This window comes from Leiobunum rupestre, chromosome 2, assembly GCF_980474605.1.
Source record: "Leiobunum rupestre chromosome 2, qqLeiRupe1.1.hap1, whole genome shotgun sequence".
NCBI classification, from domain to species: Eukaryota; Metazoa; Arthropoda; class Arachnida; order Opiliones; family Sclerosomatidae; genus Leiobunum; species Leiobunum rupestre.
Window position 1 is genome coordinate 26,315,652 of NC_143385.1, and position 12,576 is coordinate 26,328,227.

At 37.1% G+C, this 12,576-nt stretch overlaps 1 protein-coding gene across 1 annotated transcript; it reads left to right on the forward strand.

Moving 5' to 3' along the window:
- The first annotated feature begins 738 nt into the window (after nt 1-738).
- Nucleotides 739-12,330, forward strand: LOC149956649 (uncharacterized). The gene is made up of 4 exons (XM_090166908.1): nt 739-993; nt 2,757-3,154; nt 5,729-5,898; nt 12,104-12,330. Exons 1-4 carry the CDS (start codon nt 739-741, stop codon nt 12,250-12,252), a joined length of 972 nt encoding a protein of 323 aa, XP_090023034.1. The 3' UTR covers nt 12,253-12,330.
- Nucleotides 12,331-12,576: the final 246 nt, after the last annotated feature.

Genomic DNA, 12,576 nt, shown 5'->3' on the forward strand with positions numbered 1-12,576 from the left:
CCCTGACATGTATTTTCAATATTCTAGCGACTATATAAAACGTCTATGAAATATGCCTTTCCCGGCATAAAATAACGCAGTCTATAGTGCTTAGATAACCATTTATTTTCGTATGTCTTACCATTCTTTGCATTGAAGTCCATGGGTGCTTCTTAGAAACTTAAATGTTAGCTTTGCTCACTCCAAACATTCCAAAATTAACAGTTAAAGTGTATACAATAAATGATTTATCTAAAATCAATAATGATTAAATTACAGTGTAAAAGATGCGTAAAATAAAATAAAATACAAATAAAAACAGCATAAATTGTTATACAAAATAAATTCTACTTTAAAGTTTGTTTTCTAGAAATTAATGTTTCAATAAACAATTATTATATTCTTAATTTTTAATCTTTACAAATACCAAGTACAATTTCAACATTCAGAATCCTCTGATTGTTTAATACTTACAGAAGAAATTAACTTACTACGAACAAAATAAAAATAAAACCAAAAGAAAATGTAATATATTATGGATGGAGCATGTATGTAGGATTAATGATAACATCTAAAAAGGTCACTAGCGATTCACTTCGTTTTTATGGTTGTACATTTGAGTAATTTCTTTACTACGCTGGAACTACTTACGATAAATGTAATCGCGAAATTTGATAATGCGGAAACTGACATCAAATGAAGGTCTTATTTAAACGAATAAGCTTATCGCGTTAGTTACTAATTATTCGAAAACAGGCCATGGTGGTCAATTTGAAGGTTTGCTCTGCGTTAATCTTAGCCCTTCTTGTTTACCATTCATCCGGACAATCTTGCCTTAACGACGATGAGATTGTCATCTGCGACGGTGTTGCGCAAATAGAAGAACTGACCACCGAGTTAGAGAATATCTTACAAGAAAAGCACTTTAATAGCACGTCGGATATCCAACTGAGTAATTTGAACAACATTCAGTGTTTACCACAGCCTACTGTATTCAACAACGTTTCCGCCAATGTAAGTAGATATACACTGCAGCTGCATTTTAACTGCATGTATAATCTTATGAGAGAAGCGTCTAAAATGGACGATTACTTAGCAGATAACTCCAAAACAATTTGAAATATTTTATGTTATTTTTAAAAGGGGTCTTCACCAGGGTGGGACATAAAGCACTAGTCACGGCATTTGACTACTAATATAAATAATTAGCTAATAATCAGCTAGGCTAATACCAAAGGCACCACCTTGGGCCTAAGTCATAAAGCGACGTTTAAGGCCATAAATTCAGGTGGCCGGGTTAAATGCGTAGGAGGGTGGTGGCAAGCCCTACATGCCACGCGAGCCAACAGATCCCTACACTAACTATTACCGTTAACCTCTACAAGTTTTTATGGAAGGGGTCTACTACTAAAATTAATCGAATGGCAATTTGTATAGTGAAAAATGTACCTAAATATTCATAAATAATGGCGAATATGGCATACAGTACCTTCATCATTCATCAATCCCATTTTTTGTGATCGGCCAAAGTCAGGTAACTCAAGTGATAAGAAACTCATATTTTTATTCTGACGGGGAAACCCTTTTTTATTCGCCGCTAGTTAGTTACAACTTCAATAAATTAAGATAGGAGGCTCACTAGTCAGGCTGACTACTAAAAATAAATAACCTTATGTTCAACCCTGATCCTCACATTGGCACATTCCCATTTGCCCCGGGGAGTTGTCTCTTTTGCCTAAAATTTGGGTAATTCCACTACAGATTTATACAGATGTTAAATATATAAATTTTTTTAATTTTCATAATTCCTTCATTAAGAAGATCAACAAAATATTATTTAATCCAAACTAAAAAAAAATAACAAAGGATTATTATAAAAATTATAGAACGTCAATTTAAAATGTTTAAAGTTCAAAGGTCAAAAACTTTTAACCCTTATATTTTATAAATAACGATGAGATACATAACGCAAAGTATTATCGATTTTAACTCCTCTTTACCAACAAAATGAAATAAATTTCGTTTCTCTGTGCCAAGACGTTCAAGAGCAGCACTCAAATTTCGGGTTATGCTCTATAATGTACCTCAAAAACAGGCAAATGGATATAAAGTATTCCGTTGCTACTGTTGCAATTACCCTAGAGACAATTTTAAATAAAATCCATCGGGATCAGGTACTTTCAGTAAAAAATATTAACTACTTCATTTTTTATTAAATAATATATGTATAATTTAAACTTAAGCAAGAAAATGTACAACTCTAAAATGTTTTATTTATAATATCTAACCCGTCAGTGAATTCATTGATTAGTAAATTTAACTCGAAGTCTTCACAAAAATATGTACGCATGGATCAAGGCTAGACGATTAGGCCCTTCTTGGCCACATGCATTACGAATTAGTTATTTAAGGATATCTAGAATACCTTAAGATATTTGGTTAAAACAGGGTACACGAAAACGTGATTTTGGTTTGGATGAATCTATTGAAATAAAAATTATGATTATTTCATCTGAATGTTAAATCCGTTTTCACTATCAAAATAACTTCTAAATAGACGGAATTTAAACCAAAGTAAATGTAAAGAGATAATATATTTTTCCCAATAGATTGTTTATCCTGAATTTTATTTCTGTGGGGGCTCTGCCCCGTATGTTTTTCATATGGAACTCGAGCCCTGGAGCCCCCACGGGATCGGAGTCACTGCGTGGTCTTTTAATATTAATTAATTAATGACCCAGAAACCGCCCACTTTATAGTTTACTAATTTAATCTAGGCTTTCATTTTGAGCAACTTCACGTTGACCACTTGGTTGTGTCCTGGGTACCAAGATGAAAAGATCGGTTTTAAGGCCGTTAATTATCTGGTCTTGAATCGAATGGTTGGAATGTACAAATGGAATTGGAGTGACGTTGAGCAGTACTTGGGAAGTTCAATTAAAGTCTTCATAATGAAGGAAAGTTTTAAAGCTCGGATACCCTCGAGAATCAAAGACTTTTACAGCCAAGGCGTCGAACTTATCTCTGTTTTGTCCATTGGCAAGCTACGTTTGGAACAATCGTCTTTGGAATGTCCACAATGTAAAGAAATCAGCGTACGTGAGACCAATCTACGGCGAGTGCGAAAGGAATTTTTTGGTTCTGGTTCCAGTAAATTGCAAATACTGAATTTAAGGTAAGCAAATTTAGATCTTTGTAAGTTGTGGTCTATTTTTGTTTCAAAATCAGTTTTAATTAAAATTGAAAACATCCCAATTTCTGTATCTTTCCCAAAATTATTATTTACATATGTGATAACCAAGGACAGATTAAGTAAACCGATAATATATAGACATGCTGGCTGATAAAGAACTTACATATCGCAATTTACAATTTTAAAACTTACAAAATACAGTTTTAATTAAATCAATTTAAAATATATCTTAGTAGTACATAAGTAGTAATAGCCTATGAAATGGAAGTGAAAGGGTGTAAACACTTTTATCAGACCTTATGTGGGTTTAAGAAACACCTTTTATGATATTATTAAGGTGTAAAAGGATATAAAATTATTTTATAATTTCAAAACTAGATAAGACTTTTAATAGAATGTTATTATATGTATATATTATGTATTTAGTAGAAAGTTATGATAAATGAAAAATCTTTAGTCAACAAAAAATAATCGATATTTACATATTTAAAAATAGTATTATGTATTATATTATAATATTTTCAACTTAAAATAATTTTCACGATTTAATTATTTATATTTTCAAATCAAATTTATTTATCATGTTTAAGGTTTTAAGAACAAAAAAGATATATTTTGACTAAAATGGTACATCAACGAAGACAGTGGTTAGCACTTTCACCTCGCAGCATGAGGAGCCTGGTTCGATCCCAGATTGTGGCACTGGTTAAAAACTCGGAACAACTCCTTCGGCGTAGAGTTTGCAAGTTATCTCCTTACTGGTTATGGGGTTTTTCCCCGAGTTCTTCAGTTTATCTTTTCCATAAAAACTTCAAATGGCAAATGAAGGGAGTTCCCTGCTAGCGCGGCAAATTATCCCGACCAACGATAATTAGATTCACAAGTCACTAATTGACTTAGGCCTGTCTGGTTCCTTGGATAATATTTTAGCTGATTATTATCATACAGTAAGCGACCATGACACAATATTTGATCTTACATAAAATTGGTCGTCAATTTTATTTATTATTTGTTTTGCACATAATTTGTAGTATACCATTAGAAGTTTCACTTAAATCAAGGAATACCTCCGCGTATGGTTCCATACCAGAGCGACTGAGAAAATCATATCACTTCGGGCAGGAATCGAACCTACGACCTTTGGGTTACCGTCCCAACACCACTACCATTGGACTACCGAGGCCACAAGTAATCAGGCCTCGGACATCCAATTTAAGAATGACTCGATCTGGTTCACATTATTGACGGGATACATTTAACCCGTTGTTGACGGTGCCGTAGCATTTTACGTCAACTAATTTATAACAGGACCTTGATAGCCTGTAGTCATAAAATTGAGAATTTTTTATTTTTTTATTATTACGCAGGAATTAACAAAATTAAAAGTTTCATTTAAATCAAGGAATACCTCTGCGTATGGTTCCATACCAGAGCGACTGAAAAAATCATATCACCTCGGGCAGGAATCGAACCTACGACCTTTGGTAATAATAAAAAAAAAAAAAATTGTAGTATACCATTTAAAGCTAAATAAATCGTGTAAGTTCATATCAAGCCAGCTTCATCTGAAAATTATCCATATACCGGGACCACACAATAAAACCCAAAGGACAAAATGTGATGCCGTTTTATCTATTTTAATAAAGACGATTTTTTTTTAAATCTTGAGATTGACAATTGTAATAATAATAATAATAATACCCAAGGCACAACCTTAGGCCCAAGTCATCTAGCGACTTATAATGCCTTTAAACAGGTGCCCGGGTTAAAATGCGAAGGAGTGTGGTGGAAAGCCCTTCATGCCACGCGAGCCAACAGCTCCCTACACTTACTATTACCGTTAACCTCGACAAGTTTTTATCCATCTATCTATACTGCTGCTTAAGACCACGGTTTATTATTTTATTTAGCGATAGGAGGTAAAGTTAATAATCAGAAAAGGCTAATACCCAAGGCACCACCAAAGGCAAAAGTTATCTAGCGACTTTTATTTATTTATTTATTTATGTAATAAAGAAATAGGTCACTAAGCTAGTGTTAAGGCCATACGATATGAATGATATGTCACAAGTGTAGGTTTAGGTAAAATAGTAAAATTTTAGTTTTTAGTTTCAGACTTCTAGGGGCAGAGTCAAGGATTGTTTGGTTCAATAATGAATTGAAGGACTAGTTAAGCCTTCCTACTGAAAACGTGTAAGGGAACCTTGAAGGAGTGTAGATAGCACTCAATAATGCTCCGTCTAGACTTCTAATTGCTTCACCTACACGATTTCTAGCACTGGCCCAACTTGTGCAATAAAAAACGATATAACATCTATTTAAATTAATCAAAATTACACGAACGAATAAAATAAGAGTGTGAATGAATCTCAAATGACGAAACTGTCACCACCACGACACCCCTTCTAACGCTAGCGACTAGATAAAACGGAAAATTTTCAAACATTATCCCGATTTATGTCCCAAAATGTAATTGCATCAGAATGTGATTCTCTTCAAGCGGCTATTTTAAAGATCAATTTATCTAATTGGAAAATGTTTTTGTTCATTTGGAAGCTTCAATCGAATTCGAAGGTTGCCGAAAGATCTCTTCTCCAATTGGAACTTCACTTGTTGGCAACCAACTTTTAGCCTCAATCTTTTGGGGAACCCTCTCAAGAAACTCGACGAGAGGACCTTCCAGCCACTGAAGGAGAACTACCACCAAATCTCGATTTTATTCTTTAGTAAGTTACCATTTCCATCGCTTTCCTTTTATGTCTATGTTCACCCCCGGTTGTGGTCGTTATAATCTTCGTACTTTAACGCTTGCAGTTTACAAATGGCTTAGTTCTTCGTCAAACAATCACGATCCCTTTTCCATACTTTGATTCACCATTAAGGAAACTCGTTAGACCAATGTGCGGAATAGAACTTTTTCGTCACCAAATTAGATTTTCCTTTGAATTTCCAATTGCTATAAATAGGCGATTGCTTTGGCCTGCCACACGAACAACGCAGTTAAAAATAAAGGATTATAAAACGACCAAAATTCGACTTTTAATTTATTTCAAACCATTTGGTTACTAAAAAGGGTCTAATCAATTATTTTAGACCCATTTTACTCTTTCATGTTGAATACAATACCTTTTGGTTTATTGAAAGGGAACGAGCCCTAAGAATAAACCTTTTCCAATCCTGGTGGTAAAGGTATAAAAAAGTTATGTTCTAACATTTAGTACTTTTGAGATTTGAATACCCATTTAATTCCCTTAAACGAAGAACATAATGATATGGACCAACTTCAAGACTAGTATTTGAATACTTAGTTATTTCTGTTTTTCATATTTTCTTTAAAATAAAAAGTTATGTTCGAACATTTAGTCCTTTTGAATACCCATTTAATTCCCCTAAACGAAGAAAAAAATGACATGGACCAACTTCGAGACTAGTATTTGAATACTAAGTTATTTCTTTTTTTAATATTTTCTTTAAAAATTAAAATTTACCCCTTCTTTTCTCAAAAGAAAGTCGTTCTGGAACCACTGGCCACGGCCCCTTTCGCTTCCCTTATCAATATCGAGCTGCGGCACCATTTTTATTGAGCTTAGTGATTCCCCTTCATAAGTGTTAAAAATTAAAGACCCAGTGCTTCATATTTTCCAGTTAAGGTTTGCCAATATTGTTGCCAATAAATTCCTTTCGCCATGTTTTATATTTTCGGGAGGATTCGTGGAAATTCCACTACCCGTTGGCAGGGCGAAAATAGAACTGAATTCACCCTGGTAATTTTCTTTTGTATTGTTCACTTCTGCTAAACTTTCGCGTATTTAAGATGGCCACCACATAAACATGCGTTTAACCAGTAACAAAGGGCAATGCGCGACTTCATCTGGGTACCGCTCAACGAACATCGCTAATGCGCAACCATCGCGAACAGTTACAAATCTTCTGGTGGTTGTCAATGGCATCCGTTTGACAATGTCATAAATTTTTTTACATTTCTATTTTCCAATGTTTATTTTTTTTAATCTTTGTTGTTGTTGTGTTTATTGGGCCCTTTTGACTCTTATAACTTAAGATAAGCGTAAAAAGGAAAATTTCTTTGTCAGTCTGTGACGTACGTAGTCGACTACTCTAAATAAATCAATTTAATATTCTGAAGTCAAGTTAGTGTTATAATTTCGATATTTTTTCTCCATGGCAAACCTCAACTAGTTTTAATTTTTATTTTGAGATTACTTATAGACTTCAGAACTGACCTTAAATTATTATCAGTTAATCCCCTCGACAACCTTAATAATTATGTAACGTTAAAAGAATCTACCTATGGACTGCAATGCAAAGGTTAATAAAATTAGCGAATTAGTAGATTAGAAAAGGGATAAAAAAGCTAAACCCTAAACAGATTTGAAGAAATTTAAAAAGTTTTATATTAAAGACAACGAATAAGTCTTATGCGCCATCGTTTTTAATTCTTTTTAATAATAAAAACTCGACCCAGGTTTCGGTAACCATCATTGTACCATTATCAGATACAAGTACTTTTTTAATAATTTTAATTCAAAATCTATTTTCAATATATTCTAAACCATCGTGTTAGTTTGTACCAGAAGCTTATTGCGGTGTTTTATCAATTTCCTTTTTTTATATAATCATATTCATTTGCTATATCTATTCCACTGTTATCTATTGTCATATTATGCGTATGTCCTGTACCCCGAATCGTTTCCTTGTTTAAGTGGTTTCGCTATGGCGGGATCGACGATCCCATGTGTGAAGTGCGCTAGGTCCTTCATAGGCAAACAACGTAGGCTTGCCTGTAATGGCTGTGCCAAGAAGATCCACTTAGCTTGCACAAATTACAACGATGCAACATACGAGAAGATGCAGTGCAACAATAGCTACACCTGCGCTAGCTGTCGCCGTGCCAGCCAGCAGTCCTCTCCTGGTACGCAGTCCCAACTCAATTCCTCTGCTACGTGCGATACCAGCCGCTCTTCCGGTAATGGTGACCATTTAACTCCATCTATTCTTTATGAAATTCTCAACGAATTCCACAAGGCTGACAGCCTCACACGGGACAAGGGGTCGGCCCAGACTGCTTTGCAGGATGCAGTTGTCGAAATTCTGAATCGCCTGGCTACTATGCAAACTGACATAGCGTATTTAAAGCAGGAGAACGTTGAGCTAAAGCGGCTTTTGCAGAATAAACGCTTCTTTCAGCCGTCGTCAATTGATCACCAGCTGCAACCCGGCTCAGAAGCTTCCTCCGACAGCAACGCTCCCCCAAATAACCCATATGCTGTCGTTGCCCGTAGGGACGGCAGGGCCACGTCACTTCCTGATGTCCACCAGGCCTCAAGCGAAGCTGCCTTTGGCAATTCGCGCAGCCAGATGAACGACACTAAGCCACGAGGCCCGATTTCGAGCACAGGCGTCAAGAAGGTCGATCGTCAACGTCATTCTAATGATAAATACATTCTGAAATTAAAGGGTTCTAACACAAACACCTCATTGAAGGCTGTTCCAAAGGTGGTCAAACCTCGTCGTCGAGCCGTTTTTGTCACTCGCCTTCATCCGCTTCTTACTGCTCTAGACCTAAGGGCCTGCCTTGAGTCCGAAAACTCATTGTCGACCCTTATTTGCACTCGTCTTAAAACTCGCTATCCTTCCTATTCCTCGTTTCATGTATCGACCGAGGAATCTGAGTTTGACACGCTGTTGGATGTCAATACTTGGCCGAGCGATTGTCTACTGAACGAATTTGTGGGACCACTACACAAAACGAGGAAGCACGAATCAGAGTCCGCAGCTTCGATCTCCCACCAACAGTCACCCACGAAAGTTCTTCCAGGAACTGGTCCTGGTATGCAAACAGTTCAGACTGCTTCTTCCTCTGCTGGCGTGAGCCCTGCTCTAGTACCATCATCCATTGAACCAACGAATGACAATAATGGGTCGTAAACGCTTTCTCAAATTCGATATTTTCTATCAAAATGTGCGCGGTCTACGAACCAAAACACATGAACTTTATTCCAATATTCTCCTGAATAACTATCCAATCATTTGTTTGACTGAGACCTGGCTAACGCCGAATCACTTCAACAAGGACATTTTTCCGGACAACTATACTGTCTATCGTTCTGACAGGCCTTCAACTGACGGCACTACGCTCGGTGGTGGCGTATTGATTGCCATACACAACACTTTTACCTCTCTGCGCCGTCCCGACCTTGAAACCTCAGAGGACAGTGTTTTTGTACAAATAAAAACTGCCGATACCACCCTATTAATTGGAAATCTCTACCTAACGCCTAAACTTAAATTCGAGACTGCTACCACCGTCCTATCCACCCTATCATCAAACCTCTCCAGCTTAAATTGCGACATAATTCTACTTGGTGACTTTAATGTACCTGGCGTAAATTGGTCATCACTTTCCAATACCAATTGTAATCCCAATGTCCGTGGCAAAGCCCAAGCCGTAATTGACTTATGCTCTGACTGTAACCTGACTCAATCCAATACGGTACATAATTCACATGGCAACATCTTGGAGCTCATCTTGACCAACAACTGTCTGGTCACATCGATGTCACCTGATGTACCACTTGTCCCTGTAGATCGTTTTCACCCACCCTTATTAGTCACCTACCACGGTGACATACAACACAACACAGCTCCTCCGTCCGACGCGAAGCTCAACTTCAAGAAGGGAGACTACCATAGCCTATACTCTGAGCTGTCCAGAGCTGACTGGTCATTCCTCTACGAATATAGCGACGTTGACAAGTGTGTTGATTTGCACACCGTTCGGGTTCATGACGCTATGCATCGTCACGTTCCGAAAGCGTCGCCCAAAACCAAATATCGACATCCGTATTGGTACTCGGCGGCACTTATTACTGCCTTGAAAAGGAAGAATATCTTCCATCGCAAATTCAAACGGTGTGGACAACAAGCGGACCGGTTAACATACGAAACGGTTTGTAAGGACGTCAAGCGTCTTCTCAAACGGGACCAAAAAGATCACTCGTCCATGGTTTACGAAAAATCGATCTCTAACCCTAAGCACCTGTGGGCTTATGTGAATGAGAGACTCAAACCAAAAACTTCCACCATATCTTTAAATTTAAATTCATCAATCACCTCCGATCCAGTGACGTTAGCGTATGAGTTCTCTAATGTCTTCAGCACCATCGCTTCTGACAACCTCACCGATTTTAACAATTACCCGTATTCAAATTTGTCCCCGTGTGCCGATAAACTTTCGACACTTTCAATCAGCGAGGCCTCCATTCTGCTAGCCATCAAAAAACTCAAACTCACGAATTCCACTGGCATTGACAATATACCGTTATTCATAATAAAGGGATGCGCCGCTATCTTCGCCCCTATCCTAAAACACATTTTTAACCTATCACTATCCACCGGCAAGTTCCCCTCGCTATGGAAGCAGACGGTGGTCTCTCCTATCTTTAAATCTGGATACGCCGGGGATGACAAAAATTATCGCCCGATTTCTCTCTTATGCTGCTTTGCAAAAGTCTTTTACGCTGTGATGCACGCCGCTATATATGATTGGTTTCGACAGAACTTTACCGATTGTCAGCACGGTTTTTTACAAGGACGCTCCGTGGAAACTAACCACGTTGCCTTCTTGAATGATGTGATGCCAACCGTTCTGAGCCAAGGACAAGTTGATGTCGTGTCACTTGACTTGTCGAAAGCATTTGACAGAGTTTCGCACCCGCTTCTTTTAAAGAAATTATCACACTACGGTCTGGCAGGTTCAGCGGCGATATGGGTGGAAGATTACCTGTCCGGGCGCAAAAACATTCTAAAATGCAACGGATGTGTGACTGACGTGTCCTATGCCACTACCTGCGGAGTACCCCAGGGCATGTACCGAGAACTAAAACACTTAAGGACCTTGGAACTTTTTTTGACCAGGGCCTTTATTTTCATGTACAAATTTCCTGGTCAGTCGGTCGCTCGCGTCGCCTGCTTTTTGGAGTCCTACGCCTGGCGAGGGCACTGCATTCCGCCAAAAGCTTCCGCAATCTCTACCTTAGCCTAGTGCGAATGAAATTAACATTTGACGCTCTATCTTGGGGTGGTTGTGCCAGCTACTTGATTGAGAGGATCGAAGGCGTGCAACGAAAATTTGTCGAATTTGCCCATACACACTTTTTCAAGACCAAACCGTATCATTACACTTACCTCCTAGACCACTTAAACTTGGAAACGATCCAGTTATTCTTACACAAACGCGAAATTATTTTCCTTTGGAAATTGATTAAACTTCCATATACCATCTCATAGCACCCGTCAACAAATTCCGTTTAAAAAGTCAAAACCAATTTCCCCTATTTTGCGTATGCAACAGACATGCAATTCTTATGCCACTCAATTTGACATCTTTTCATGTAAATATTCATCGATTTTAAATCTTGTGTAATTTTTTCTCCTGTAAAACGCATCTACTTCAATTAATGTATCGCTGCATTTTCTAACTTCGTATTTGTAAATATTTTTCAAGTGATTCTTTCTATAACTTGTTTATGTATATCACAAATTTTAGTGTTTTGCCTTGCTGGTCCTTTACGAACTGTTGCAAAGCACTCTAAATAAAGATTTTCATTTCATTTCATTTCATTACTCATCAAGGCCTTTTAAAGATAATTGTAGACACTTCTAAGGATAATTTTGAGGCTGAACAAAATCTCCATATTTCGTTGTAATTTATGTGAATAAAAAACCACCAAAGGTATCTGATAATGTGGGGGAGGTGCCAATCTATTAAATAATTCTTTGAAATCAACTAGTGCCTGTCTTTTTCTGTTTTAGAATTCTATATCTTTCGTGTGAGTAAAGAAATATTTTACTTGTATATTAGATATTTTTCTATTTCTTCATCACTAAAAACACATAAAATATTTGTTGCAGATAAGCTGAGAACTTTCAAATGCGACTGCAAGCTTCGGTGGGTTGCTCATCCTCGGTTCGATATTTACGGTTTCTACTGCACCGACGACCAAGGCTCCATTGTTAAGCTGCTGGATTTTTTGAAAACAGACGAATGCGTGAACAAATAATATGAATAAGTTGAATTTATCCATGCAACCTCTGTAGATAAAATTTCATTTTAGTTGAGTAAAGTCTGGACTCTAAGCCTTGCACCACAAATAATGGGAATAAAGGGTTTGAAAGATGAATAATATTAATCTCGATTAGTAACTTGAACGGTTCCCTGAGCTTGGGATGAATTTTTCCATTCAACTTTTTTACTTCTAAAATGTAATGTGTCCAAAGTTCCCATCATTTCTTTGTACACTAATTTTTTAGCAAGTATAAAAGCGCGAAATATTATCCAGAACCTGATATATTTCATTGTATATGGTTGCACAAAGTTCTAGAAG